This window comes from Euwallacea fornicatus, chromosome 37 (genome assembly GCF_040115645.1).
Source record: "Euwallacea fornicatus isolate EFF26 chromosome 37, ASM4011564v1, whole genome shotgun sequence".
Classification (NCBI taxonomy): Eukaryota; Metazoa; Arthropoda; class Insecta; order Coleoptera; family Curculionidae; genus Euwallacea; species Euwallacea fornicatus.
In genome coordinates this window covers 21,864-49,625 of record NC_089577.1, presented here as the reverse complement: position 1 = coordinate 49,625, position 27,762 = coordinate 21,864, and the positions used below count along the sequence as shown (strand labels likewise).

Sequence of the window (27,762 nt, the reverse complement as noted above, 5' to 3'; positions counted from 1 at the left end):
GTTTTCAATATTTTGGTTGGTTTTAAATCGATGGTTCTGAATAGATTGAAAATTGAAAGCAAACCTATAGTAATTCATAATTCCCGAGGAGAGTTGATGTTGTTTCAAAGTGACCTCGACATAAAATGGTTTAAAAAAAATAAAACTTGTCCATTGTTTCAAGCTTTGATTTTAGATCAACGTTGATAACGAACTGAATTTAACTGAAATCGTGTAATTGAAGTTTTATTATCATGGGGATAACATACGCTTATTATTTTTGACAATAAAAAATGGATTTCACTTCTGTTCGCTGAAGAAGTAAAATATAGCGGCCATCATTTTGACGGTTGCGCATCTAGCCACAAGTTGGAGAACTTTGCCTCTTTAGATTCTGTCTGTTGTTAATAAAAAAAAAACGCCACATGAAAAAACGTTATTTTTCCTTGACAAATGGAGCGTTAACTTTTTCGTAGGAATGTAAAATTATCGTAACACTTCTGACTCAATATAATATTTTATTAGAGATGTAGTTTAAAAACGTTTCTTAGTTTAATATATTGCAACAGTGTTTAAATATCTTATCTCATAAAATTTAAATAATAAAATCCAAAAATAGGCCCGAGGCACGAGGCACCGTGATAACTCGCTGAAAAAAACCAATTAAAACAAAGCTAAAAAAATCAGTACATTGTCACAGCTTTAAAATAATAATAATAATAATATAATAACTACCCCGACATAATAACATATTTAAGGTGATTCACACAATCAATACAATTATGTAACATATAAAGACTAATTTATTTCCCCTGGGATCTCACTTGCAGTAAGTTTATGTTTGAGTAATTTCTCTTGATATTTTAGTGGTCTTGTAAACTTTTACCACCTATAGCAAATACTCCAGTGAGGTAAAATTGGGAGATCTAGAAGGTCATTTCCATTGACCCAAATACCGAAAGAAAGTCATACATTCTAAAAAGCTCCCGTCTTATTCGCCAGCTGCAATGAACCGATGCTCTGACCAGTTCGAACCAAACGGTTAATTTGGTAACCGAAAACGTTGCATTATTAAAAATATTTTCTGTCGATAAAGCATGACTGGTCAAGTAAATTTGTAAGTTTTCAGAAAAATCATATGTCCTGTTTTTCATTAAATGTCTCACTTGCCATCTACCGCGAATCACCCTCTATATAATAAGTGATAATAATTAGAAAAATAATATGTATACTGATAATTAGTTGGAAAAATTAATGCACTTTTACTCAATCAGTTCAACGTAATTGGCTGGAAAAAGGCCGTAGGTGATCCCATCAGGTGCCAAGCCTTGCCACCACCCTTCATCCACCTTTTCTATGTTGGTTATCATGTCTCCAGGATCGAAAGAAATCTCCGTGTCATCGGCTATAACAAGAACGTCCTTGAGACTCAAATAAAAAAACTACACAAACCCATACCTGCTTGATAGTCATACAAGGCCCTGGCTTTATACCCGCCCTTGCCAATTCCATAAATGTACTCATCGACAAAGTCTTGCTCTAACATTTGCACAGTTTGCTCGACAAACGGTGAACTGGCCTTCGTTTCCTGTACAGGTTTTGTGTTGTTTGAAACATCCTTTGGGGATCTTTTAATAGTGGCAAATTGGTCACTCTCGTCGTCGCTTAAAGGTTGTTGGTCTGCATTTATTGGGGGCTCAGGTGAGGGGCTGCAAAACAAAATTAAATACTAAATTAGAATATGTTCGTAAACTTACAGATTTTGGCTTTTGGCTACATGGTTTTGGGCCTTCACAATTGAATTTCTGACTGGTTTTTCAGGTGCTATACTCAGTTTTTCAGTCTCTTGTTCGGTTTTTTTGATTAAATCAATCCGTTCGTTGCGGGATTCAGTTTCCTGGTCTCTCTTTTTGGTTTCAGTTTCTACAAAAAAAATTTTAAGAACTAGTGGAGAAACTTATTTCACTTTCATCATACCCTCCCGTTGTTGTCGTTCCATCTCGAGTTTGAGCTGCTCCTCTTGCTTCCTTAGTTTTTCTCCTTCCAGGCGGCGCTTCTCCTCCTCTTCCTCTTTTTTCCAAAACTTGTCACGCTCCTGTGAGTTAATCTCTTTGACAGCATTAACTTTCTGATATCTAGTACCAACAGGCAAGGCAGGCTCTATTGGCATCACTTTCTGCTTAAACTTATACTCAGAGCCTACTTTTTTAAGCTTTTCAATGAGCAGTCCATCATCAACTTCATCCTCATTGCGGGCATTGTAAGTTAGATGAGCGCCAGTAAAAAACCGTTCAATGTCTCTTAAATGATTGGCACACAACCCTTTTCTCACAGTATTTGCACCCTCTCCTAGAAGTTACTTTTATAGAGTCTGATTCAATCTGATTTGCTATAATTTACCTTGCCAGTTTATGAGGACACACTTATCTAATGAAGTTGCAGGGTCATTGAGCTTAACAAAGGCATACATTATCTTTCCCGAATTTAAATCTTCTTTTAGCTCATTTATGCCTCCTTCGCCTTTGCTGACTGTCTTCAGGGAGTTGGTTTGGCCTTCATAGCCAAAAAGAGCCCTAAATATGACAGATGTATGACTCAAATAATAACTCATTAAGGCAATACATTATGAGCCTCAATTCAAATAGGAGCTTTTGGTTACTGGAAATTTTTAATAGATAATTCGTGCTCATAATTGTAATTAAGAGGACTATTCTGCAGCCTTAATTAATAATAATGAGGAATTAAATGAGAGTAGCTTTTATCCTACCGATGTGGCAGTAAGTAAAGTGTGCAATATCGAGTTCTAGAAATGTTTTTCTACGTTTTCGAGTGATTTATTCTTATCTTTATACAGAAAAACATCCAAATCTTACCAATTGGTTTCCGACTTATCGCTCAAAACGTCCTTCCAGGCCTCTTTTAGTGCCTGATTGTGCTTACTCAAGTCCACAGTCATGGTTTTTACGTAAATTTTACAGTATTTTCTTAAAAGTATTCAGTCTTATATAAAGAAAAGTTTAATCATGTTTATTTTAATAAAATTTTCGGTGTTCCTTGAGGTTTGTTTTCTTTTAGCAGCAGGAAATTTTTCGTTTGACACTGACTGACTAGTTTCGACAACCACACACAACTAAAATATAGTTACGTCTTCTTCTAGCTTAAATACGTCGGTAATAAATAAAAAGAGATACAAAATAAATAATTAATCGTGTACCTAACTATTCTAATTGCGGCAACATTGCTAACGACATTCCCAGTGGCCATTTTTTCCTATTTTTTTAAATTTTCTTATTAGACATACCAAGACGCTATACATAAAATTTAAATGTTTTGTTCCAAATTTAATGTAACAAATTAGTTGCGATTGTCTTGCATCCAATAGTGTTTATTAAGAAAATGAAACTGACAATGTACTATCAAGTTTTTATCAGCAGTATTTATAATGTGGCAACGTGGCAGAAATGCAGATAGTCCATTTTCCCAAAATTCAAAGTAAAGAAGTGATCCATAGATCAGTGAGAAAAATAGTAACGGCTTTGACAAGTTTAAATGAAGTTTACAAATAAAAACAAACAGATTGCCAAATTCGTTTAATATTTTTCCAAATTTCAAATAAATTTTCACTCAATTTTCCATTGCTACATAACCATTTTTTTCAAGTGCTTATTACTTACCCCTTGAAAACAAAATTCCCTCTTAGCACCACCAAAATGAATGCAACAGCGACACTAGAACTAAAACCAGATCGCCTCCTTATGGATTCGAATTTCAACGGCTACAAGCTCTCCCTAGCAGACCTAAAGGTGACTCGCAAAACCCTCGAAATCAACGTTGACAAAACATTCCCAAAGTCCAGCCAATATAGTCTTCTACATGCCAAATTATTTGGTTTACACAATCATCTCTTTGGAGATCAATTTGACGAACTTTCATCAGTTTACTTTATTGACCAAGAGTTTAAAGTGCAGAAAACTTATATTGACTCTACATATCAAGAACTAATACATCCAGTGACTGTATTCAACATCCCCAAACTACGAAAACAGATTACTGGAGACTATAATGTGACATTAAAATTTGCTAGTCCTTCTTATGCAATATTATCAGATGGTATGGGAAAAATGTACATTTTGGCCACAAAAAATAAGCAAGACAATGAACAATTCGAGACTGAATTTTCAGAGAATGTATTAGAAAATGAGAAGCAGGGTTTCATAGTATCTGATGCTGTTTACAATGAGGAGAACAAGGAAATAAATGTTCTTTTATTGCACATACAACAAGATGATACAGATTGCTTTATTTCTGTGGTGCATTGGCTGACATTTAAGAAGTCTCAAAGTAAGAATAAAGAAAAGACTTGGGGACAAACAGCCCTAAGACAGCTCCAGTCAAAAGGAGAAATTCAGTATTTGTACCTTGAGAAAAATGGTAGTTACATAAATATTGTGTCTGAAAATAATGTGAGATTCATATTAAACTCTGAACATCCCATTAAAGAAACTCTTCTCCAACCACCATCAGGATGGGCAGAGACAATTTACACATGGTCTCAAACATCTGCAGAAGTCACTGTTACAGTTCCACTAACCCAAAACCCTCAGAAAAACCTTATCCAAGTCTCAGCCAACCAGTCCATAATTAATGTCACATATAACTCTCAAACATTGCTTTTTGGCAATCTGGAAGGACCCATTGATTCCTCTCTCCTCACATGGAGTTTAGGAAGTGATGACACCCTGAAAATAATGCTGATAAAGCAAAAGGAAGGAGATTGGAAAGAACTGATTAAAGGAGACAGGCAAGGAAAATACATTGACATAGCAGCCACCGACCATCTTGAGAAATATACAACTGAAACTGAAGTAACACCGCAGTCAGGCACCACCTTTAACTCTCAACAGATAGAGGAATGTGACTTTGAAGGTGATAAATCGGAAACTTTTGAGAGAATCTGTGGGATTACCAGTAAACCTACTCACAGGGTACATCTGGGCTCTCATCAGGTCATTTTAAGTCCTTATTTGAATTGTGACTGGCCTCCTGCTCTAGGTAGATATAAATTATTGTTTACAATTTACGTTCAGAGGTTAACAATGCACACCTAAGGAATACGGCATGACGTGGATATCTGCTTGTGGCAGCCATTGTTTGAAGGAGAAAGTTTTAGATGCAAACATGAGGGCACTTTATTGGCTTTTGGTTATGTGCAGGTTAGTTTTTCATGAAAACAATATCTCAACGGAATAATGAGAGTTTTTGCAGGCCTCAAAGACAAATCGAAAATTTGTGACCTGTTCTCCAAACCTCAGCTATGCAGTCATAAGCGAGGCTTCAGGTCATATTTTCATTTACCAACAAAATAAGCCTTTATTAGCTACTAATATGAGACACCGTACCACAGGTCAGAAAATAACAAATATTGCCCAACAGCAGGTTTTTCATTTGCCCAATCAGGACATTTTAGGTCTGTTTGCTGCAAATAACCATCTCTTTATTTTAGGTGAAACTTTTATACTTTCTTTAAATATATAAGTATTCAATTGTAGTTATTGACCCTGAATATAACTTAATAAAATTATTTTATTCATCATCATATTCTAGATGCCCCAGCTTCAGTTCTAATCCTTTTTCTGGCTTACTTCGCTTTACTTTTTTATCTTTTTTCATTTGCCCTATCACATATTCAGGCATTACCAATTTTCCATTACTATACGAAGGTTTTTCATTGTGATGTTCCATTTGTTCGGCTATTGATTCTTGGTTCTTTGTCTCTGTAACATGTTTATTGAAGACAATTTTTGAAGGCAATTCTTCCAGTTTTTCTTCAATGGGAGCATCCTCTTCCAATTTTCTTCTATTGGCAAGCTGTTTCAGAAAATCCATGGCTGATTTTGTGTTGCTCTCATCAGTCATTTCTTGAACATCTTCGAGAGAGTATTTGGTCCATTTATGCGGATTTTTCTTGAAGTCTGGTAGTCTAAAAACGTTGAAACTTCGGGTGAAGATCTTTTAAATAGATCAATCCCACTATTTTCTTACTCATGATGTTTTTGAAAAATACTTGTCAGGAGCATTTTACCTAAGTATGTAGTTCTTGGGAGCGGGGTTTTGGGGCTTCTTGAACATACTCTCTTTTCCCCTGAAGTGTTTGGTTTCGCTGCGATGATCTTTTCGTTTAGGGGTGGTCTTATCAGGCCCTTTGTAAGTGATGTTCATCCTGTTATTTTCCAAAACCAAGAGTTGATCGAACACTTTCTTGTGTCGGTCATTGAAATTTGGATCTCCAAATTTCAATTTAAATATGCTCATTATGGGAAAATAACTTTTACACCGGTTAACATTAATTTCAAGAAAATACTCAATAAATACTAACAAATGTTGATTTAGACATTTTGGTGGTATAAGATACAGTTAACAGGGTTAGAACAAGATGGCACACCAGTAGATTTTAATAATTTATAACCCAACACTGATATAGCAAACGTGCATTATAAGACGCTATTAAGAATGTGACAACGTCGCTAACAATTCTTTCACATTTTCTATTAATACATTCAGAGTCGAACCGACATTGGTACTTAGCTATATTATATTATTGATATTTAGAAGGAAAAAAAAAAAAGAATATACTATTTTTCAATTTTTTCCAGGAATTACATTATCAGTATTCGAGTGGGATTAAATTCTATTATTAGTAAATTGTGTATTCTTACTTCGTACACATATGACAAAATTATGCAGCAACTGATAAGTCAATGTTAAAATTAAACAATTTTTTATTATGTTTCGTACGCATAATAAAAATAACAATTTACTTTGAAAAAGATTGTTTTGAATCTTATTAAACGCGATGTTGCCTATTTTAAGGTTTGCTTACTTTCCGAAATTTTTATAGTAGTGACCTTTATTAATATTATAACCTTACATTTTCAGCCAATTTTTGTTTACGTACACATAAACAAGGAATTTTGTTCGATGGATTAAAACGTTCTCAGAATATTACAAATAACCCAAATCCCCGACACCAAATTTGAAGACGTGGTAACGTTTCAATGTCGATCAGGCACAATTTCGCATAAAGTTTCAACAAACATCGCTTCTTAAAGCCGCATTTCACCATTCTTTGATTTTTTCAATTAAAGATCGTTATTCCAAGTAAGTCCTTGATTTTTATCATCCCTTCTATGTAATATAGAACAGTTTCTTCATTTTTAGATTATTTTTTATCTGTTTCAGCTAAGATGGTTGTAAAGAATATTTGCTGCCTAGGAGCTGGATATGTGGGGGGCCCCACTTGCAGTGTTATAGCTCTAAAGTGCCCTGAAATTAAAGTCACTGTTGTTGATAAGAGCAGAGAACGAATCGCTCAATGGAACAGTGAGAAGTTACCTATTTATGAAGTAAGTTTCATGCACATATTTTGAACAGAAACATTATGAATTTGTATGACAAGTAAATATTTAAAATTTTGATGCTTATGTTTGGTATTATTAGTCTTTTACCTAAAACACTTTCTGCCCAGTGTGGTAAATCAATCTGTCTTAATTTATCATTATTATCAAGTGACATATGCATAATATTCAAACATGTCAAGGTTTATTAGTTATTATCATCGGATTAACATTTTTGATCATTAAGTGTCTGCCTTTTTAAAACCAAATTATCTCACCCTAGATATAAATTGACAACTTAGATATTAATGCTGTAAGGCTTAAAAGGTGATAAATTTGGAATGTGCAAACTTTGTTCATTGCACTGGCTGGATGACATCACTTTCATTGAGAATGTATTTAATGCTGAGTGTTCACACAAACCTGACTGATCTTTAAAAAATAAGCTTATTCAAGTTTAGCAATACCAAGTGCTGCCTCTGGAAAATTTTTCCACATTTGTTTTGCCCATTAGTGAAGTCTCTTAACATTTAAAATGGTGATATTTGGCGATTCAATTGTCTCGTCAATTTTAGCCAGGCTTAGACGAAGTAGTGAAATCCTGCCGTGGCAAAAACCTATTTTTCTCAGATGACTGCAATGCTGCCATAGTGGAAGCAGATCTTATTTTTATCTCTGTCAACACTCCTACCAAGACCTTTGGCAATGGAAAAGTACCTAAAACCAAACTCTCCTTTAGTGGCCTTATTCACTAACTATACCATTTACAGGGCCGAGCCCCTGATCTCAAATATGTAGAAGGAGCTGCCCGAATGATTGCTGACGTTGCCAAAAGCAACAAAATTGTAGTTGAAAAAAGCACAGTTCCAGTAAACGCCGCTGAGAGCATAATGAAAATTCTAAAAGCTAATCAACGGCCAGGGGTTTCCTACCAAATTCTCAGCAATCCAGAGTTTTTAGCTGAAGGTTGTCTAAGAGTGTTTCATGTTATAGTTTGGGTTAAAGCTTTTGTTATATTTAGGAACCGCTATTACAGATCTTTTAAATGCTGATAGGGTGTTGATAGGAGGAGAAGAGTCTTCAGCTGGTGAGGCGGCAATTGAGGAGCTTTGCCAGATCTATGAGCATTGGATTCCAAGGAAAAAAATACTTACAACCAATACTTGGTCCAGTGAGCTGTCTAAATTGGTATGTAAAGACATGAGCTCTTGGTGTTTATAATGATAGTGGTTGCAGGCAGCCAATGCAATGTTAGCTCAAAGGATTTCGAGCATTAATTCCCTCTCTGCAGTCTGTGAATCTACAGGAGCAGATATTGCTGAGGTTGCAAGGGCTGTTGGTCTGGACTCAAGAATAGGCCCCAAGTTTCTACAAGCCTCCATTGGTAAGTGTCAATGAAAAGTGAATATTGAACATGATGATAATAATGCAAAGTCCTTTTCTGTCTCCTATCTTTCATCATTACCACATTATGGTGGGGGCCATCCACTAGTTCGTTGCTTGTGTTATTATTATCGATTATTTAATTAAATTGATTATTTTCACTTACGGGTTTCGGCGGGAGCTGTTTTCAAAAGGACATTCTGAACTTGGTTTACATCTGCGAGTGCCTTAATCTGCCCCATGTAAGTTTCTCCTCTTTCTCTCTTAATTTTGCGAGTTATTTTGTGCCCTCAGGAAGCCGCTTACTGGCAAAGTGTCATTGACATGAACCAGCATCAAAAGCATCGTTTTACGGCTAAAGTCATCGAGTGCCTTTTCAACACAGTCAGCGGCAAGAACATTTGCATTCTCGGATTTGCTTTTAAGAAAAATACTGGTGATACTAGGGAAAGTGCTGCCCTTTACGTGTGTAAAACTTTGCTGGACGAAGGGGCTTCTGTCAGAGTTTACGACCCAAAGGTCCCCCTGTTCTTGTAGTCAAATATCAAAAAGGAAATTAAAATTTTTTGATAGGTGGAAGTTTCTCAAATCTATCAAGATTTGAAGTACGAAGGAGTGTCTGAGGAGGCCCTGAAAAATCACGTCAGCGTGTATCAAGACGCATATTCAGCCACAAAAGACTGTCACGCCATCGTGCTTTGCACCGAATGGGATGAGTTTGTGGTATGCACAATTGCTACACTTCAATTCTAACTAGAACTGTAGCATTTATCACGCTTTAGACGTTGGATTACGACACAATTTATGATCAAATGATGAAGCCCGCCTACATGTTTGATGGCCGAAAAATCCTGGATCACAACAATCTTCTTAGAATAGGTTTCCATGTGGAGACTATTGGTAGTCGTCTGGGGCAACCTTTAAAGAATAGAAGGTTCAGTAGTAATCCTTAAATATTCTAAAGATATTTTCTACCAGTTTAGCTAGCTACACAATTTCCAAAATTGATGTCATGGAAGTTTGAAGTAAAACTGTTGAAGTTATGGTCTTAATTCCAATCCTAAGATATTAGTATTGACAACTACAGTATTTGCAGATTTAAATTGGTCAGTTTATGTTGTTCTATCTTTTTGTATTACATACTTAGTTTCCTACCATATTTTAAGTTAGAATTAGAGGCAAATCAGTGGTGTAATTTGTACTCTAAATACACCTGCTCCTATTCTGAAACAAAGGTAGGAGAGACATTAAGTATTAGCAATAAGTTCTTTACAAATTGGTGCAATGTTTTATGTGACAAATTCAGTTTTCTGATTTTGGAAACTATAAGAAATATATTATACATATCATATTGCCTTTATTTGGCTTCAATACAGCTTAAACAGTGAATTTTATATAAGGTTTAATGATAGAATATGTAGCTAAAATTTTAAATGTAGGTATATGAATGATCTTCCTAAATGATCCTCCTACTCCACATTGTGAAGAGAAAAGTCCAGTTTATGACTTGGGTATTTTTTAAAAGAATATTTTCACAGATATTTGATGTTTATTGTGATTTTATTTAATACTATTTCCAATTATAAGATAAATGTTTCACTATGGCCTACTGAGAGTTATAATAATTGACGTCTTGATCTTGAAGCTTTGAAGAAAACGATGTCTTCTAACATGTAAATTGTTCGAAAATAGCGTGATGTGTTCACATCGGGCAGCAATTTGGCAACTAATTACCATGAACTAAGTAAATTATAAATGTACGTTTTGAGTTGATGGAGATACTACTAACTTCTAATAGAGAACAAAATGCACTTACCTGAATTCTATAGGTGTATTTAATTTGTGCCCAGTCTTTAATCTATTTTATGTTTGTTTTTCTTTTCGTATTTGACAGGAAATATAAAAAAATGTCTTGCATTTTTGAGGTGTTGTCACGTTAAACAAAGACAATCAAATATTTGAAGTATATCTCTTCTTTTCTTAAGACCGTTCTTTTTACGAGGTGTGAGAGAGATGAACTGCAAATCTTCCCGCTTCAAGGTGAGTTTTGTCAAACATCGAGTGTCGTTATAGCGTAAACAATTGTCCCAGTCCTCCATTACCATCCAGCTGCCAAACCCATCACCAGTCATCTTGTTTTTAATGATTGGTAATTTGATTCTAGTGAAATGCAGTGAAAATTCGTTTATTTTCCAATTATTTTCATGGATTTTCCTTAATCTGCAGTGAATCGTGCATCTCTAAGTACTATTTAACAGTTTTCTTTACAGATTACCTTGTTTGGAACGCATTTAAGGTCCTTTTTTTCCACTAATTGTAGGTGAGTCATTTCAGAGTCAAAATGGCGTTTTTGCAATAAATTTACACGGCACTTGAGAAGAGATTTAGTGCATATTTACTGATTTGCGTATTATCTTGTAGTATAACCCAACAAAAGATATGCCTCAATCCATTCACTTTCAGGTTTTCACACAGTAGAAATGTCTGAAGAAACAGACGTGGCTCTTATTCCTCCTCCTCCGGGAATATCTCCGCCTCCCTTGCCTCCAGATGACAATCCTCCATTACCCCCAATCCCCCCGGAGCCCGTTCAAAATGCCACGAACATCAACACCCCTCCACTGCAACCAAACCCCCCTCCTCAATTAGACTTTTGGCAACAAAACTCACGTCCCTATTACATGCAAGGCTTGCAAGGAGGCTACAACTACAATACTTATAATTCTTATTTCAACTGGACTAATCAGTATTTCCAGGGCAAGGCCCAACCCCCTTTACCAGGTGCAGCTACTCAGACTTTTCGAAGTCCAAACCCCTATGGGGTAAAACCCATTAGGTTTCAAATTAACAGCAAAAGGTTACCCAATCAGAATGCTATGATAAATTCCCCAAATAGTGGGGCAGCTAAAAAGAAACGCAAGAAGAATCGGAATAATCAGGCTTTGAATAATACATATTCAGCTGTTTTTCTTCCATCTCAATTTAATAATGGTCTTCCACCCTTGCCTCCAGAGGACTTTAAAAATATCCCTAAACCTGAGCCTCCTCCAGAGATATTGCCCCCTCTTCCTTTAGAGGTACCACCAGCCCCTTCAGGTCAACCTGATAGTAGCGCAAGTGGTGTGGAAAGTGCTGTAAAATCAGAACATTCATCAAATCAAATACTTACTTTGAACAATAGTAAAACATCTGGGGCAAATCCTACTGATGATTGGCCCCAAAGCCTGAAAGGTTATGTACATAAATGTTATTCCAAGTGCAAGACCACCATTGATAAGAATCAGGTATATGTATGAATTTTAACTTGAACATGAATTTAATTGCAGTTTTCTTACAGGTGGAAATCATATTAAAAGGCAAAATAACAGCAGCATACCAACAAGGCCAACTTGGCAAAGATTGGTCAAAAGAGCCTCTTCCAAGCATTCATTCTGAATCTCAGGCTCAGCAGCAAAACAGCCAAAATCCCCGTTTTACTGGCCAGGCCAATATCAAGGCAGGGCTTCTCTCACAGTTTCAACATGGCCCTAAAAAAGGTCTTTCACCAGCTTTGGGGGCACGCTTGGGGGGGAGGAATATGTTTCGGAATAAGGGCAGGGAGTCTAAGTCTAAGTCAAGATCCAGGAGTCCCTCCAGACGGGGAAGGAGCCGGAGTCCTAGGAGTGCCAAACATTCTAGGTAAATGTCTTAGTAGTAAGCGACCATTATAATTAATTTTGCATAGTTCTTATTTGGGCTATTTTTAATATCTGATATCTACAATATCCAGGTAAAACATCACATAATTTTTTTCAAATTTAGTTCCAGTGGTAGTGAAGAGGAAGATTTCAAGCCGGTAATTAAGCCGCCGCAGAAAAAAGGTAAGCTAGCTGATCGCCTTGGACCGCAAAAGGGAAAACAGACTAAGAAGCAAAAAGCCAAGGAGAAAAAGGCGGCATTTTACCAAACCTTCGGCCAAGACGTGGAAGAGAACTCCGAGCTGCTGCAACAGAGAGCTGCCAGGTTCAATGTGGCTAGTAAGTAAGTCACCTTTCTCTCCTTTTATAGGTGGATTTTTAAATTGTTACTTCAGGTTACCCTCGCTCAGTTTCACCATGGATACTACTTCTTCGACTGACTCAGCGGAACTGGATTTAACGAATATGCACATCAAGGGCACGTGTCGCGACGTTGAAAAATCATTTTTGCGCCTCACGAAAGCCCCTGAAGCGTGCGATGTTCGTTGCGAGGAGGTGCTCAACCAAGCCTTATCCAACGTTAAGGACCGGTGGATTCAGAAGCAGGACTATTACTACGCATGCGACCAGCTGAAGAGCATACGGCAGGATTTGACTGTGAGTTATTTAATAGAATCCATAGTCTTCCTTATAAAAGTTTCCTCTGTAAAGGTTCAAGGTATTCGCAATGAGTTCACGGTGCAGGTTTATGAAACTCACGCCCGAATCGCTCTGGAAAAGGGCGACCACGAGGAGTTTAACCAATGCCAGACCCAGTTAAAGTCTCTGTATTCAGAGACTGGCGGTGAAAATCGGAACGAATTCACCGGTTATCGTATTCTCTATTATGTATTTACCAAAAATACCTTGGGTAATGCGGTTTTCTAACGTTGCCTTAAGGTTTACACGTATGAATTTGTAGATATAATGACGATAATGAAGTCTTTGTCGGACGAGGAGAAAACGGACTCGGTCGTAGCGTATGCGTTAAAATTCAAGTCTGCCTGGGGCATCGGTAACTACCACAGAATGTTCAGTTTGTACCTGGAGGCGCCTCTAATGGCCGGATATTTGATTGAGTGGTTTTTAGAAAGGGAGAGGAAAGATTACCTCAAGTGCATCATCAAGAGGTAAATTGGTTTATGTTTGAGATATGCATTTCCGCGATTCTCTGAGTTTATTGAGAATTTCTCAGTAACTTAAAAAAAAGAGGATCGATTAAAAACCATTTTTTGACAGTGTCTGGTTGTCTCTGCAAATGCACTTCAGACAGCGCTTGAATTCATCTGAGAACATGCTAAGTTACGTCAAAATTATATGCCGAATCCTACTTTCGAAAATTTTATATTAACATTCAGATATTTTTGTACGTACTTTGACACGTGTTTAATGGAATTCGAGTACCGAATTTTCGCAACTTTTTAAACTTATTAAGAGTTCTTCAGCAATTCAAAAAATAAGATTTACTAAAAGTAATTTTTTTTGGAGTATGTCCAACTGTCAATGCAAGAAACTCGCATCAAACAGTGCCCGCATACATTCGAGAATAATACGAGATTACGTCGAAAACTATATGTTGATATTTACTTCGGAACCTTTGATAAGATAACATTCAGTTATTTCTCTGCGTTAAAATGTGTTTTAATGGAATTTCTTTATGACTCCGCAGTAATAATCAAAACAATTTCCCAGAAAAATCGTTGAAAATACATTATTTGGATATTTACAAATGGGCCCTCGTAACGGTCACGTTGTTGAATTAATTTTTTTTTGGTGACCAACATTCAACTTATTCGGTGTTGGGGATTCGTTGTTAAAAAAAAATTAGAAATTATTGATTTTTTAATTGACTCCGTGTCCGATCCACAGAAAATAACTCCTAGAATAACCCGCAGGTTAATTTGTTCAGCAGCTTAACACAATTCTCTTTCAGGTTTGCTCCGATTATGCTTCGATTTATCATATTTAATCATTTCTCTCTTCAATGAACATGTGCCTGCAGATCAATTGAACCTATTTAACGCATCAATAACGGTATCGGGAACATTTTCATTGAAATCACGCCCGTTGAAATGGGCGCCGCACGTACTAAAATTCTCCTTTTATGTTTAGCTACCGACAGACGGTGACCACCGAATTCCTAGTGAGAGAGTTGGCTTTCAAAAGCGAGGAAGAGTGCCTCGAGTTTCTAGAGCCGTTTTCATTGGTGTTTACGGATGATAGCCGGAACGCGGTTGACTGCAAAAGTAGTATGGCTTCTCTGGGCAATATTTAGCCCTAATTCATTAGCGCCAGTCCAACTTCATCACTATATTAGTCAAAAATCAAAGGAAATAAGGAGATTCAGAATCGTTTGCCCCCTGTCTCCGACCAGCGCTACGCGATTAAACAATAATTATGACGTTGAATCTCATATTCGTCTCAAGTCCTGAACAAATTTTCGGCACAGGCAAATGTCCAAGGCTAGTGATTCCAATGCCGTTCGTTTAGTGGTGTTTTTGAGGATCGCACTGATCCTTCTTCGAGGGCACTTCCCGAGCTCTGTGAAGCAATCTCACAGCAGCCCTATTTGAAGCCTGGATGCGTCGCAACATTTTAGTTGCGACGTTTAATTTATCTTTACTTATTATTGGCGATTTATATTGTATGTATTATTGGTAATCATTAATAATAATAAAGGTTTTTTTGATTGAACGCTAAGTTTGTTATTCGGGGTATTCAAGCAGGAGTTTTCTGTTGCCTGTATTAAATAATGCTTTTACACTTATGACATACAACTAGACCTAAACATAGAGTATTCAAACGACATCTACACCGTATGTTTCGTAATTAAGACAATATTTCAACTGACAAATCATCACTATAAATAATCAACACTGCAAATAGCCAAACACCCTACTCTAACAGGGCTTAGGAATTACCCTTTGCTAACTTTAAAAATTCTTCAAAAGCTTCTTCCATCTCCTCATCCATCTCTTCATAGAGGTCATCAGCATCCCTTGAATTGAGAGACAAATATAAAATTACGTTTAAGAATAATATTGGAAAAAACTCACCCGTCGTAATCGCTCGCATGAACTGCCAGGAATTCTTGTTGTTCTGTACTCAAAGCTTGCCCGTCGACTTCATACAAAATACCATTCACCATTTCTTCATAGTCTTGATCGTACTCAGAAGAGCTACTAAAATTAAAAAAACTTTTTAAGAACATCTATAACTACAATAATTCAAGTTTTACTCAGAGTTGGAGCCCTCAGTAGCACTTCGCCCCCAATTAGACTCTCTTAAATTAATCACAGAATTTATAAAACTCAACATAGAATCTGACAGGGAATTTGTTGATTCCTGCAGCTGCACAAATATATTGTCCAGAACCTGTTTATGGTTTTGTTCAAGTGAATAACCTGTCAACTGCAATTGCAAACATAGAGAAGACAACTTTAGCCGTCGGCATATTGACTCACTTTCAGCGCCTGACAGACACACTTCACATTGTCATTTCCTCCATTAGATAAAAGTTTCTTCATTGAGTCAAGAAGGGGGGCTCCATATAAACTGTCATGAGGCAATTGTGTGTATAACTCTGCAATGAAAAGAAGCACATTCTGTTGATTTGGGTTTTCATTTAATTCTATTTGACATCTAAGATGCAGCTCTGCTCTGAATTCTGGACATCTCTGTTCGATGTACCAGCAAAGACGTACTCCATTGTAACGGAAGTTTGGGCAGTTGATTGCCTAGAGATAGGGCATCATACATTAAAGCTAAAAATGAAACACCTGAGAGCAGCAAACAACTTACCTGGCTGACTAATATCTTAGCTATCTCAGACATAGTAATTATATTGTGGAAATAAGGATAAATAGTTTCCATAAAAACAACCAGTAAATTATCAAATTGGCCTGGATACTTCATTAAGGAAGAAATTATTTGCTTCAGCCTTATCATATCTGGAGAATCATCACTGGTACTGCTAGCAACTGTTACTTCTGGTAGTACACTACTAACTCCTGTTGAGCTCTCGCCACTATGCTATGGAGAGAAATCAAATTTAGCACACTTACCTTGATAACGTAATTATATTTACCTCACTACCATGGACAGAATTTCTAATCTTACTAAGCCTGCCCTGTGTACTGTGCTTCACATACTGTAGACCTTCATTCTTGACTGTAATATGAATGGCTTGAAATTGTTGCACCAGATGATCAGGGCTTGGAGCGGGCGGCTTAAACATAGGGATAAACTCAGGGGCATCTGGCCTTAAAACGAAAGTTTTGTTCGGTTCTGGTGGCATTGGGGTCTCAAGGTTGGGGCTTGTGCTCTCTGTGGCAGGGGCTCCTTTAGGGAGTCGCATGGGGCGTTGAGAGCTGGACGATGATTGGTCCCATAGAACTTGAGCTTTTTGCTCCATGTTTTCGATGATCAATCAGTACGGTTGTAAACCGGTAAATTGGTACATAGGGCCACGAATACAAACAACACAAGAAGAATAGTAAATTTGTTGTTTATTTAATGCGCAAAATCGTTGGACTTGAGCTTTTTTTGAGGTTAGGTTTGTATTGAATAGAGTAATGGGTGCAAGAAAGTGCTGTCACTGTTCAGCTTAGCCGTTGTCCTGCCCTTGTTAACCGTATGCTGTTGGAAAAGGAAAAAAGGTGAAGCAACGTTATGTTTCCAAACACGTTTCCATTGTTTTTATCAAGATACAATTAATAATTTTAATTTTAAATTACAATAAAATAATAGAGTTTAGTTTTTAACGGTGTGAAGAGATTATAAATAGACTTTGAAGTAAAATTAATTAACGGTCTCCTTTCATTTCAAAATCGCCGCCTTTTTCCACGTGCCAAATGTCAATCAAAACTTGCCATTTCCGCTCGAGCGCCCCCTAAAGAAAAAATGTTTAATTATCAATTATTATTAGACAATTCCTGATGGTGTCTCTTGAGGGAAGATTTTCGCTCTTTTTTTAATGATTTTAATCGTCAATTAATAACTTTTCAATAACAAAATGTAGAAGACCTCAGATTGAGCTGTACCCATGTTAAAGTGTTGTGCCTCATGCTGCCAATCGGACCCTAGCAAGTGCGTGGAACAGCATTAAAAGTCGGTCTGTGTATCATGGAGAAAAATGTTTATTTCTTTAACTGAACCAGTTTTCCGGGCAAAAGACGCTAATTCCGGGAGATATTTCTCCTTTTGAGGCGGTCTAGATCACGTTCGCCATGGGCCGACCCCGATTTACGATTTGGCACGCGGTTTTACTGCTTACTTGCCTCATCCATCTTCCTGGTAAGTCCTTTTTTCATTAACCAATTACACAAACATGTAGGCAGTAGGACATCGCCTAATTAAATGTTTATTTTAACGTTCCGAAACATTGATATTCCATTTTGAAAGGGACAATGATTTGAATTGATCAGGCATTAAGTTTGCTCAAGTAACATGTGTTGAGGTAAATTAACTGTTGTGTAGATGAAGTTTTTAATGAGGTTCCCAGGAGAATTTGTCCATAAAATCATTGAATAGTGTGATATACATGCCCTGAACACACCTACTTTAGTACCCAGTAGACTTACAACTGGGTAAAGACTTGGACAATAATGATAAACCCACTAAACTGAGTATGTGAAAGACTGTCCCAACAGTACAATCATGGACAAACTGCAGGAAGCTCTAGACACAGTATCCCCACTGCTAAGTAAGGTGTTCACATTTCGCTTGACTGCAGATATGTCCTTAAATTATGGCAAACAACAAATCGGGTCTTTGACTTGAAAGCAGGCAAAACCAACTGTAGTGTACCCAAAGGTTTTAAACTAATAAATTTTATATTTAATGAAACATTAGAAGAATTGTGAAGACACAGTGGAAAAAGATGATCCTATAGGCTCTTTATTTGGTAGTGCTTAAAAAGGAGCAGATTTATTCAGGCAGAGAGTTGTTGCTAGCAATGTTTTTTAGCATGGATAGAGCATTTGATAAGGCCCTTTATAGACAATTTTACTTATCTGTTCAGTATCATATGATAAGTTACTGTTTTCCTCTATTTTTGTTAATTTGAAACTCATTTCTACATATATTTGATTCATGTTAAATTGAAGTGTCTGAGACCATTTCTCTTTTTAGGTGCATCTTCGATGTTAAAATGTAAATGTGATATTAATATATGTAAGGACACTAACGGTACTTGTGAGACAGATGGGTACTGCTTCACCTCAGTCCAGAGGAAGAAAAACTCAGATGAAGTAGTATACAATTTTAGGTAAGTGCAGTTTATCTTCTTTTGCTGAATGACCAGCGTTTTTAACGTTTGTGATGTCCCATTTAAGCCATTAGAATTTTAAGTACAACTTTCATTAATTGCTAATAATAAAGTTTATGAGGTTGAAACCTGTTGATGCTCTTTATTGTATGTAAACAGGGTACTTTAGGAAACATTAGGCTCTTATCATGTTTTCCAATCAAGAGGCTTAGAATTCATGTATTAGGTCGTCATGAAGAGCAGTGTCAACAAGCCAATTTTGATAGAAAAATATGGATTATTGCCTGTTCATCTGAGATTCCACACCCTCTCAGTAGACGCGATATAACAGCGCCAAAATCCTGTTAAATGAATGACTATTTAGTCCTTGTGATAATTGGTATGCCAGCCCTGATTCTCCTACCACAGCTCCTCGAAATTCATTCAAATTCCCTACCTATGCACCCATTTGAACTTGACTTTATGTCCAACATCTAATTTGAAATTGAGATTTTCTAAAGTAATTTGTAGTCGTCTGCTGATTTTTTATGATTTACCAACCTTGAGTAGGTGCTTAATACATAGTGGAAGGAGATTTATTTTTCTTTCCAAAGAGGCTGCTATGATAAAGCAAATTTTTTCCCACCCGACATCGGAACCCCAATGGAGTGTAACACTAGCAGCTACTCCTGTTGCTCTGATGATTTCTGTAATGCTGACGAAATCAAGAATTTTCTCGATGCTGGTAAAGGTAACCATGAGTGTGCTCCCCATTCCTTTTTGCTGATAAACGCCCCAAGTTTCTTATTAACAGATTACTAACATTACAGCTCGGAGTGACCGTTTTTTAGTTTTATTGTGGTTTCTCAAAACAGGCAAAAAGTCCTTATTAAGCATAACAAGTGTTGTAGACAATAGACGTTTTCCAGCAAGCTAACTGGCTGATTTTGTGTCCAGGGATTATACAACAAAACCGCAGCGTTACAGAATCGAGTTCGAGGAAGCGCGATCTTATTTCCCAACGTTAAATATGCATTGACCTCTCTTTTGTAAACTGTTTTGCTGTTAAGTTCAACAAATACCATTGTTTTTGTTTTTGGCGATGATTGTGGTTTCTTGGTTACACAATTTATTTTTAGAATAATTAAGGAATTATTTCGTAAATAGCAAATAGTATGTGTCGCTAATGGCAACACCGTGATGTGTATGTGTCAAACCAATATGGTCCCGCACATGTCGGTGGTCTTTAAATGCGAGAAGGACAGCATGCTGAGGAAGCTGCAAATGGGATTAGGCAACGTTGCCAAAGTTGAATTATTAATTGGCGTGGGATGGCCAATATAGAAAGTAGAAATTATGAGCCAGGAAAAACTAAAGACTCGGATATTTAAAATTTAAACGTCTCGAAAACTGTTGAAAATTGGACTGGGGCATACTACCTGAAAATTGCTGCGAATTATAAGCCAAATACCATAGCAATTGAAAAAAATTAGAATGCAACGCAATGCTTAACACCGTGTTGCTAGTCGGGTGGTTACGACTCAGGTTTCACATAATCTCCCCAATTCCTTCCTTTAAACCGGCTGGCTACCAATCCTCCACTAAAAATGAAACATAGGAAGCCATATCTTTCAATAGTCAGTAGTCCTCCCTGAACCAAATCCCCACGTGCCCAATTCCAGATGCCTCGACAAGAACCTGGGCCTGCCCACCAACAATCCGATGTTCTGCCACACGCCGCACAATCAACTAAACGCCAGCTTCAGGATGGAGTGCTGCAAAAATGAGGACTTTTGCAATGTGCGCTTGAACCCCGTCCTCACCGTACGGCCTGCAGGTAAATGCCGGCGAGGACAACGTAGTAGCTGTTGGTAGTTTTTCTTCTCTTATTTTTGTTGGAAGGACGCAATCGCGCTCCTACAGCTGTTTCGAGGGTGTCTCAGAGGTCCTTCACACTCTCTTTTCTCTCTCTTTCTGTCTCTCTTTTTATTTTAATGTAAATAGCTCCTTATAGTTTCTTAGCTAACCCTTCCTTCCTCCTAGCTTTGACTAAAGCTGATGCCTTAACTTTTTTATTACCAGTAGATTTGGTGGTAGAGGTGTTTGTAAAGAACATTTATTTTATATTATATATATATATATATATATATATATATATATATGTATATATATATATATATATATATATATATATATATGTATATATATATATATATATGTATATATGTATATATATATATATATATGTATATATGTATATATATATGTATATATGTATATATATATATATATATGTATATATGTATATATATATATATATATATATTTATATTTAGTAGTTTGCTGCGCTTGCAGAGCCTCGGAGAGACTTGAGCAATGTGTGTATTTTTTTAGATGTTTCAGTAATAAGGGGTTCCCCGAAGTGGTTGGTCTCGCGGGGAGGCAAGGGGAGTATTGTAACGATACCGGACAGGGCGAAGAGTATGTTTGGGCGGCGTCCTGTTGTAATGATCAGGATTTTTGTAATGATCTTTCAACACCTTTCGTTAGGCCCAGCAGAGAGTTGCAAGGTTAGCAGCATTGGGACTTCACCATTTCCAATGAATGTTCCATTTTAGTCATTTATTTGGGGGAAACTTCGTTCGCAATGTAATGGCGTTTGTGTCCATGGACATTTTTCTGTTGTTCGTCCGCGGGGCCATTAATCTTTGAAATGACAGGTAGCATGACAGGATTCCAGCCCGTCGGAGCTTCACCGGAAGGACTTTCAATATGAATTTTATTTAGGTGCATCTTCTAATTCTCTCGGAGTCTTCATTGACGCTTGCCTGTATCGCTTTAGCTTGCTTGTATGGCGCTTTTTTAAATCAAACTGTTTTGCTGTTGCACGCCTTTTAGCATGTGATTTATTTATACATAACATAGTCCGTAACATTAATTTCTGTAGTCGTCAAGTCCAGTACTAAACTGAGAATGGAGCTAATCAACGAACTGAATTATAGCCTCGGAAACGTCGTACCTGACTTCCTTGGAGATAGCCCTGTGCATCACGGTGCCCACTCTCATCGGCTGCATTATAGTCATCTTCTGCTACTACTTCAGAACATCTTCTCACAAGAGGAGGGGGCTGCATCAGCACCTAAAACAGCAAGGAGACGACAGCATCGAAACCCCGGATCATCCGATTTTAAGCAAGGGGGTTAGTTTGAAGCATATGATTGAGATGACTACCAGTGGGAGTGGAAGCGGTGAGTTCAATTTTTGCTACGCCCCGTCGAAACATCCAATTATTGATTCGTTTTATCTCTATATAGGATTGCCGTTACTTGTCCAGCGTTCCATTGCCAGACAGATCCAGCTGATGAACATTATCGGTCAAGGCCGGTTTGGTGAAGTTTTTAGAGGTCGCTGGAGAGGGGAGAACGTTGCCGTGAAGATTTTTAGCTCGCGAGAGGAGAGGTCTTGGTTCCGCGAGGCGGAAATTTATCAGACGGTGATGTTGCGGCACGAGAACATCTTGGGATTCATAGCTGCCGACAATAAAGGTACGTAGTTTACAGTCTACGGACACTTAGTGTATGTATTCGATTCGTGAACATGAGGAACAATAGAATTCTTTCTTAACCCGTGGTTATTTTGTGCAGACAATGGAACATGGACCCAATTGTGGCTAATTACCGACTATCACGAGTTCGGCTCCCTCTTCGATTTCCTGAGCAATACCACCCTAACTACCAACAGTATGATCCAAATGGCGCTGTCCGTGGCTACTGGCCTCGCCCACTTGCACATGGACATCATGGGTACTCAGGGAAAGCCTGCAATCGCGCACCGCGACCTGAAGTCCAAGAACATCCTAGTCAAATCCAACTGGACGTGCGCGATCGGCGATTTAGGCCTGGCAGTACGCCACGATGTCACCACCGACACCGTGGACATACCGCTGAACAATCGTGTGGGAACCAAGCGATACATGGCGCCCGAAGTGTTGGATGATACAATGAACATCGATCAGTTCGACTCATTTAAGAGGGCTGATGTGTACGCTTTGGGGCTCGTTTTTTGGGAGATGGCAATGCGGTGCAACGTGGGCGGCAAGTACGACGAGTACCAGTTGCCGTTTTTCGACGCAGTGCCGCCGGATCCAACTATCGACGAAATGAAGCGGGTGGTGTGCTACGAGAAGCAGCGGCCCAACATTCCGAACCGCTGGCAATCGTGCGACGCGCTGCACATCATGACGAAACTAATGAAGGAGTGTTGGTATCACCACGCCACTGCGCGACTCACCGCTCTCAGGATAAAGAAGACTCTGTCTAACTACAGAACCTCGGAGGAGCTCAAAATGTAGACGAGTGAGTAGTTTTAATTCAAGTTTCCTTCAAGTAGCGTGCGCCTCGATTCCAGCTCTTCCTTGCCAGGAACGCCGGTGATCAGATTAAAAGAGAGATTCGTTTTTGTTATAAAGTCTATTCTAAGCTATTGTAGTACTCCGGGTAGCCATTACCCGTCCGTTTTTTAACGCGAGTTCTTCCTTGTCATTCTGAGCGTTTCGGGTTTTTACTCGGTAAAGTTTCACTGCCCTTTACAAGAAATAGTTACGTAACATTATTCATTCCATAATTTAGTAGTTTTATTGAACGTGCATAGTTCGGCAACTCTGCGACGCGTTTTAATTCGAGGGTATTGCATAACGTTTTTAACAGGTAAAAGGGGTTATTGAGACAATGTCGAAAATGACAAGAGCCACTACTTTTTTTTCGTTAATGACGGCTGTGACTGTCAGTTTTCTGAAGGTGGTTGACGTCACTTTTGGAGACGCAGCGATTGTCAAATAAGATGTGGAAACGCTCGAAACCGTGTGACTTTCTTCGGTGTGCGCGTATTTGCGGTTTGTCAACAATATCGCATTTTGGGAAATTTCCAATTCGAGAATCGATTGCTGTCACACCTATACTTCTCCCTCTTACATTTCTATATAATATGGAAAGTGTGAAAAATGTGAAACTGGCGGTTGCAATATCTTGAAAATCAGCATTGGACGGACAGATACACGCACACACTAAATGGTGCTTTAAAAATCAATTTCATGACGTCATATTACGACTAAAAACTTAAAGAATATTAGCCTAAACATAGTATACCCTCGCTGATCAATAACTTGACAGAATTGACATCTTAAAGATATAAAGTATTTTCCCGGAAAGAGCAACAACGTTGCGAACATTTTCTAACTACAACAGCAATTGTTTCCCTCGTTTAAAGCATAGCGTCACGTTGCCGACATTCCATTTCTCTGAACTGATCCAAGGAAGGACCTCTATTTCAGCACTTTAATACTGTTTATACAAACTACCACTAGTCATTATCCCTTATACCATATTGTCCCCTTTCCTGAGCGTTTTTTTTATGGTTTTCGTATTAACGTAAAGTGCGTGAGTGAGTGTGATTCATGGAAGTTCCTAAAGTGTTTTTGAGCATAATATTGACATTGTCGGTCATTTTCTTATACCTTAGCAGTTGCAGTAATAAGGCTTATTTCTTCATTTTCCCTGACGTGGCACCGTTACCACGTGACAACAAGATCGTTCGGCAATGGTGTCGCGTTAGTTACTTCACCTTTTGTACAAATATATTTTTACCTAGACTTAGCCACGTTAGGATTAGGCTGTATTTTTAAGCATTAATAGTGGTAGTGAGCTTATAAACCTTTTCAGAGAATCGATTCATTTAGGGCAAGTTTTAACCGCATAAGACTGATAGAAGAGAAAGAGAGTTAAATTAGCGTAGATTCGTTTGCACGCAAAACCCATTTACTACTCACTTCTTAACAAATTAATATAATCCTACATATAAATGTTATCGAGGGGACCCCCATTGGGCCGAAATTCAGCGAGGCTGCGGTGGAGGTTACCCGCACTGTGTCGTTGAATTTGATTGTTCTACTTGTCATTCTTGTACTAAAAATAATGTAAATAGCATCATTTGCAGGAGCAGGTTTGCAGTGTTCGAAGAACCTATTTTTTAATAACAATAGAGAAATGGTACAAATTCAATGTCAAGATTTATTGTAAAAGACACTTTCAGATGGGAAAATTGCGTGTTTCACTTCGATATCGAGTGGGAAGCACGTTCTATTAGCCATGGCTGCTAAAAGTTACTCTTGGGGGGCGAACAGAGCCCTCCAGGAATTATAACTTTTCCTTTAATATAACTTTAATGATAAAAATACAAATTTCCTCAGGACAACTTAGATGTACACACAAATGCAATAGATTTTAAACCTATAGGATAGTTTGTCAGTAGTAGAACTACAATTTTGATTTATACTAGAATTATTCAAAGTATAAAAAGGCTTTATTTAATATCTACTGATTGTTACAAACGTAGGGTGTAGCCTTGGCCCCCAATGTCGATTTTAACGCCACCAAAAGGGGATCAAAATCCACTTTGAGGGACTGAGAGCGAATTAAGGGTAAAACTTTTTTGTAAGAGTTATGTTTTTGTTTACATTTGTGTACAGTTGTTTTAGTTGCAAATTTAGAATTGTAGAGGTACTATTATTATTGTAAACATATTTGCAAATATATTAATATACTTCCAACACCAGAGGGATTTATTTGGCAAAAATTTCACCCAGAACATAGCCCTCAAATAACGAGGAGAAACCTAAAACCGCGCGCTGTAATTGTCGCAACATGTAAACTTTGCGACACTCGGTCAAACCTTTCCCGACTTACTCATGCGATAGCCGCATGTGGACCCTCGAAGTCGAACATTCGAGATTTAAGCAGATTTCGTCCTTAACCCTCGGAGAGAACTGCAGCAGGAAGGAATAGCCTATTTGAAATAGACTGTACGTCCAGAGAGGAGAATTGGAAGTCACTCAAGTGGCTAAATGGGCACTGTCGATTGTGTTTTGGAAATTGGGCCAGGCGACAGAATTAAGATTGTTTTAATTACATATTAATAAAAAAAATTAAAAAAATTCTCCATCTTTGCTTGAACAAGAGGTCAACACCGTACACATTAAAAGAAAAACTAAATGCTCTCAAATGCTACTTGGAGTCATAATCAACACGAATAAACGTAACCGAAACGTCAACAAGACTTTGCATCGAAGCCCTCAGTTAAGGGTAAATGATAACTTTAGCAAGTTTTAATTGAGATTAGTGAGTAATTTCAACCCTACTTGCGTGTAAAAAAAATAATAAATTAATTGAAAATGTCAATATGAAGAAGTTCATTTAACAGCCGGCCGAGGTCTTGCGACTTCATTTATCGTTTCTTAAAAAAAATGAATTATGAGGATATACATTAAATCCCAGCAAATTAAGCATATGAAAGAGTGTCTGTTTCTTATTTTGCTATTTCGAGTTGATTTGAGTAAAACTGCATGTCAAGTTACTTTTATAATGCCAAATCATGGTTTACGGTCAATTTACGACAAAACACTCCGATATCACGAAATTGGCAATATTTAAACTCCGCATGGATGGAAATATCCCTAGATCCTACAATTTACATGATTTGGAGAAAATTTTGTGGACGTAAAATAGAATTAAAAAAATACCCGTCAATTTTAAATAATCACTTTCGTAAATTCAAGCAACAATGATGATTGGCTAAAATCGTAAGTAAATTAAAACTTTATTTTGAACAAAAACGAAATTTCTTACGACACGGATGGACGACGTATTAGTTTTTTTTTCCTCAAAATAACGTTGAAGTTTCTGACCGAAAAAGCTAAGATAAGTTTCAAATTTTAATGATGTTGAAAAAAGTAATGTGTTGACTTTTTAACGTGGAATAACAAAAGATAAAAATAATTTATTGAAGCTTAAGTAACATTTTTAAAAACGTTTTAAAACTCAATTCGAAATGACATAAATTAACGGGGAAAAAAATGAAAATAGCACGTTGACCTGACCCCACTTTTTAAGTACTATATGTGAGTGAAATATACTACACTAGTCATCATAAATTTTCTTAGTTTATTGCGTACTATTTAAATATACATATTTACAAGTACTTAAAAACTACTCTACATCCTGAAGATAATCTAAGGTCGGACAACGAAAACACTACGATCCCTAAACCAACAAAAATATCGAATGACAATTATAACATTCGCGTATCAGTAATCGGACCGGGAAAGTTCGTCGTTTGTTTTCAATAAACCAAAAGTGGGAATTAACTTAAAGTTTTAGATTTAAAATAAAAATATGATCTCATTTAAAACTGAAAAGTAAAAAATGAGAAAGGGTATCATCCCGGTCGATTAAAAGAATATCTATAGAACCAAGAAAGAGGAGGTAAGAAAAAAAAGGAAACCCATTCCTAGAAGATCTTGCAAGGAGTCCTGTTTTGCAAAATATAGGCTCCTCTATTCCCGAAATATGGGAACTAATAATAAAATTTCCCCTCCTTCAAACGCAATCAAAACTTATCATTGACATTGTCCCAAAGTAGCAGACCTCTCATAGAGGATCACATTATTTTCATCGACTATTCCCCTCTTTTTACTATAAAAACCACAGATGAAACATGTGAAACTGCAGCGTTCCACCCCGACGAAGTGAAATGGATTCTACTACCCACTACAGCAAGCAACTATGATTATTCTTCAGAGTCTTCGAAATACAGCATCATTTGGGTCCTCAATTTCTGGGATGTTTGAGAAAGTAGGGCTTTTCCACGGCTCCCCAGCCTTCACCAAGGTAGGTACAGTCAACTTTGGTCTATCATTTTCAATTGCAATTTAGAATAAGTAAAATTGTATTTTTTTGCGTTTCAAGCGTCAACCGTGAGCGCCTCCGGTTTGAGGAACCAAAACCATTTGTAAATATTGGCCTCTTACGTAGGCAACTCCAGCGGTTTCTAACATTTGTGTTTTTTGTGTAAGTGTAGAGTACATTAAGCACAAGCGCGTTATTAATAAAACAATCACGAAATCTTGACAATTGGCGGAGTAGGTTTTGTTCGGGAAAGATGGTGACACGACGGTAAGGTGGACAGTGGTTTTGTCGTCGTCATCATCATT

General features: G+C 37.4%; 7 protein-coding genes and 1 long non-coding RNA gene across 15 annotated transcripts; 4 read left to right on the top strand and 4 right to left on the bottom strand.

Moving 5' to 3' along the window:
- Nucleotides 1–477: 477 nt before the first annotated feature.
- Nucleotides 478–3,097, bottom strand: Abp1 (Actin binding protein 1). The gene is made up of 6 exons (XM_066300776.1): nt 2,853–3,097; nt 2,380–2,552; nt 1,957–2,328; nt 1,737–1,902; nt 1,438–1,688; nt 478–1,384 (listed from the first exon to the last, which is right to left on the bottom strand). Exons 1-6 carry the CDS (start codon nt 2,933–2,935, stop codon nt 1,242–1,244), a joined length of 1,188 nt encoding a protein of 395 aa, XP_066156873.1. The 5' UTR covers nt 2,936–3,097; the 3' UTR covers nt 478–1,241.
- A 366-nt stretch (nt 3,098–3,463) lies between these two features.
- On the top strand, nt 3,464–5,570 carry LOC136349228 (nudC domain-containing protein 1). Its single transcript, XM_066300633.1, has 3 exons — nt 3,464–5,031; nt 5,089–5,192; nt 5,245–5,570. The coding sequence occupies exons 1-3, from the start codon at nt 3,690–3,692 to the stop codon at nt 5,512–5,514; spliced, it is 1,716 nt and encodes a 571-aa protein (XP_066156730.1). The 5' UTR covers nt 3,464–3,689; the 3' UTR covers nt 5,515–5,570.
- On the bottom strand, nt 5,452–6,447 carry LOC136349244 (U5 small nuclear ribonucleoprotein TSSC4). The gene is made up of 2 exons (XM_066300666.1): nt 6,062–6,447; nt 5,452–5,959 (listed from the first exon to the last, which is right to left on the bottom strand). The coding sequence occupies exons 1-2, from the start codon at nt 6,289–6,291 to the stop codon at nt 5,563–5,565; spliced, it is 627 nt and encodes a 208-aa protein (XP_066156763.1). The 5' UTR covers nt 6,292–6,447; the 3' UTR covers nt 5,452–5,562.
- Nucleotides 6,448–6,915: 468 nt separating this feature from the next.
- sgl (UDP-glucose 6-dehydrogenase sgl) lies at nt 6,916–10,105 on the top strand. 3 transcript variants are annotated; one of them, XM_066300643.1, is made up of 10 exons: nt 6,916–7,137; nt 7,219–7,382; nt 7,949–8,086; nt 8,144–8,339; nt 8,395–8,561; nt 8,610–8,749; nt 8,923–8,998; nt 9,051–9,275; nt 9,330–9,479; nt 9,539–10,105. In XM_066300643.1, exons 2-10 carry the CDS (start codon nt 7,224–7,226, stop codon nt 9,707–9,709), a joined length of 1,422 nt encoding a protein of 473 aa, XP_066156740.1. In that variant the 5' UTR covers nt 6,916–7,137; nt 7,219–7,223; the 3' UTR covers nt 9,710–10,105. The 3 variants fall into 3 exon arrangements, with proteins under 3 accessions (XP_066156740.1, XP_066156738.1, XP_066156739.1); XM_066300641.1 differs by having other exon boundaries at nt 8,610–8,759; nt 8,927–8,998; XM_066300642.1 differs by having other exon boundaries at nt 7,198–7,382; nt 8,610–8,759; nt 8,927–8,998.
- Nucleotides 8,734–10,754, bottom strand: LOC136349250 (uncharacterized). The gene is made up of 3 exons (XR_010733777.1): nt 10,573–10,754; nt 8,923–9,674; nt 8,734–8,861 (listed from the first exon to the last, which is right to left on the bottom strand). It is a non-coding gene; the product is annotated as an uncharacterized lncRNA (long non-coding RNA).
- A 91-nt stretch (nt 10,755–10,845) lies between these two features.
- Nucleotides 10,846–15,166, top strand: LOC136349225 (leukocyte receptor cluster member 8). Its single transcript, XM_066300629.1, has 8 exons — nt 10,846–11,076; nt 11,220–12,040; nt 12,094–12,434; nt 12,558–12,776; nt 12,829–13,090; nt 13,145–13,343; nt 13,395–13,602; nt 14,585–15,166. Exons 2-8 carry the CDS (start codon nt 11,237–11,239, stop codon nt 14,745–14,747), a joined length of 2,196 nt encoding a protein of 731 aa, XP_066156726.1. The 5' UTR covers nt 10,846–11,076; nt 11,220–11,236; the 3' UTR covers nt 14,748–15,166.
- Nucleotides 15,167–15,201: 35 nt separating this feature from the next.
- Nucleotides 15,202–17,025, bottom strand: Paip1 (Poly(A) binding protein interacting protein 1). Of its 2 annotated transcripts, none has more exons than XM_066300656.1 (6): nt 16,560–17,025; nt 16,274–16,504; nt 15,937–16,209; nt 15,711–15,883; nt 15,529–15,651; nt 15,202–15,470 (listed from the first exon to the last, which is right to left on the bottom strand). In XM_066300656.1, the coding sequence occupies exons 1-6, from the start codon at nt 16,884–16,886 to the stop codon at nt 15,383–15,385; spliced, it is 1,215 nt and encodes a 404-aa protein (XP_066156753.1). In that variant the 5' UTR covers nt 16,887–17,025; the 3' UTR covers nt 15,202–15,382. The 2 variants fall into 2 exon arrangements, with proteins under 2 accessions (XP_066156753.1, XP_066156752.1); XM_066300655.1 differs by having other exon boundaries at nt 15,529–15,654; nt 16,560–17,024.
- A 349-nt stretch (nt 17,026–17,374) lies between these two features.
- Nucleotides 17,375–25,325, top strand: babo (TGF-beta receptor type-1 babo). 5 transcript variants are annotated; one of them, XM_066300637.1, is made up of 7 exons: nt 17,375–17,767; nt 18,605–18,740; nt 21,114–21,289; nt 21,722–21,967; nt 22,034–22,264; nt 22,364–23,074; nt 23,127–25,325. In XM_066300637.1, exons 1-6 carry the CDS (start codon nt 17,701–17,703, stop codon nt 23,068–23,070), a joined length of 1,563 nt encoding a protein of 520 aa, XP_066156734.1. In that variant the 5' UTR covers nt 17,375–17,700; the 3' UTR covers nt 23,071–23,074; nt 23,127–25,325. The 5 variants fall into 5 exon arrangements, with proteins under 5 accessions (XP_066156734.1, XP_066156733.1, XP_066156737.1 ...); XM_066300636.1 differs by having other exon boundaries at nt 22,364–25,325; XM_066300640.1 differs by lacking the exon at nt 21,114–21,289 and adding an exon at nt 19,334–19,464 and having other exon boundaries at nt 22,364–25,325.
- The last annotated feature ends 2,437 nt before the right edge of the window (nt 25,326–27,762 follow it).

Coding starts and splice junctions, on each gene's coding strand:
- Abp1 (XM_066300776.1), bottom strand. CDS start 2,935: ATGACTGTGGACTTGAGTAAGCACAATCAGGCACTAAAAGAGGCCTGG. Junction 2,553..2,852: donor GATAAGTCGGAAACCAATTG/GTAAGATTTGGA, acceptor TGTCATATTTAG/GGCTCTTTTTGGCTATGAAG. Junction 1,903..1,956: donor GGAACGACAACAACGGGAGG/GTATGATGAAAG, acceptor TTTTTTTTGTAG/AAACTGAAACCAAAAAGAGA.
- LOC136349228 (XM_066300633.1), top strand. CDS start 3,690: ATGAATGCAACAGCGACACTAGAACTAAAACCAGATCGCCTCCTTATG. Junction 5,032..5,088: donor TGACTGGCCTCCTGCTCTAG/GTAGATATAAAT, acceptor TGCACACCTAAG/GAATACGGCATGACGTGGAT. Junction 5,193..5,244: donor TGGCTTTTGGTTATGTGCAG/GTTAGTTTTTCA, acceptor GAGTTTTTGCAG/GCCTCAAAGACAAATCGAAA.
- LOC136349244 (XM_066300666.1), bottom strand. CDS start 6,291: ATGAGCATATTTAAATTGAAATTTGGAGATCCAAATTTCAATGACCGA. Junction 5,960..6,061: donor CCCAAGAACTACATACTTAG/GTAAAATGCTCC, acceptor CAACGTTTTTAG/ACTACCAGACTTCAAGAAAA.
- sgl (XM_066300641.1), top strand. CDS start 7,224: ATGGTTGTAAAGAATATTTGCTGCCTAGGAGCTGGATATGTGGGGGGC. Junction 8,760..8,926: donor TTCTACAAGCCTCCATTGGT/AAGTGTCAATGA, acceptor TCACTTACGGGT/TTCGGCGGGAGCTGTTTTCA. Junction 9,480..9,538: donor CCGAATGGGATGAGTTTGTG/GTATGCACAATT, acceptor ATCACGCTTTAG/ACGTTGGATTACGACACAAT.
- LOC136349225 (XM_066300629.1), top strand. CDS start 11,237: ATGTCTGAAGAAACAGACGTGGCTCTTATTCCTCCTCCTCCGGGAATA. Junction 12,777..12,828: donor AGGTTCAATGTGGCTAGTAA/GTAAGTCACCTT, acceptor TTGTTACTTCAG/GTTACCCTCGCTCAGTTTCA. Junction 13,603..14,584: donor CTCAAGTGCATCATCAAGAG/GTAAATTGGTTT, acceptor TTTTATGTTTAG/CTACCGACAGACGGTGACCA.
- Paip1 (XM_066300655.1), bottom strand. CDS start 16,886: ATGGAGCAAAAAGCTCAAGTTCTATGGGACCAATCATCGTCCAGCTCT. Junction 16,505..16,559: donor ATTCTGTCCATGGTAGTGAG/GTAAATATAATT, acceptor TTCTCTCCATAG/CATAGTGGCGAGAGCTCAAC. Junction 15,471..15,528: donor CATGCGAGCGATTACGACGG/GTGAGTTTTTTC, acceptor TCTCAATTCAAG/GGATGCTGATGACCTCTATG.
- babo (XM_066300637.1), top strand. CDS start 17,701: ATGGGCCGACCCCGATTTACGATTTGGCACGCGGTTTTACTGCTTACT. Junction 18,741..21,113: donor GAAGTAGTATACAATTTTAG/GTAAGTGCAGTT, acceptor GTATTTTTTTAG/ATGTTTCAGTAATAAGGGGT. Junction 22,265..22,363: donor CATAGCTGCCGACAATAAAG/GTACGTAGTTTA, acceptor TATTTTGTGCAG/ACAATGGAACATGGACCCAA.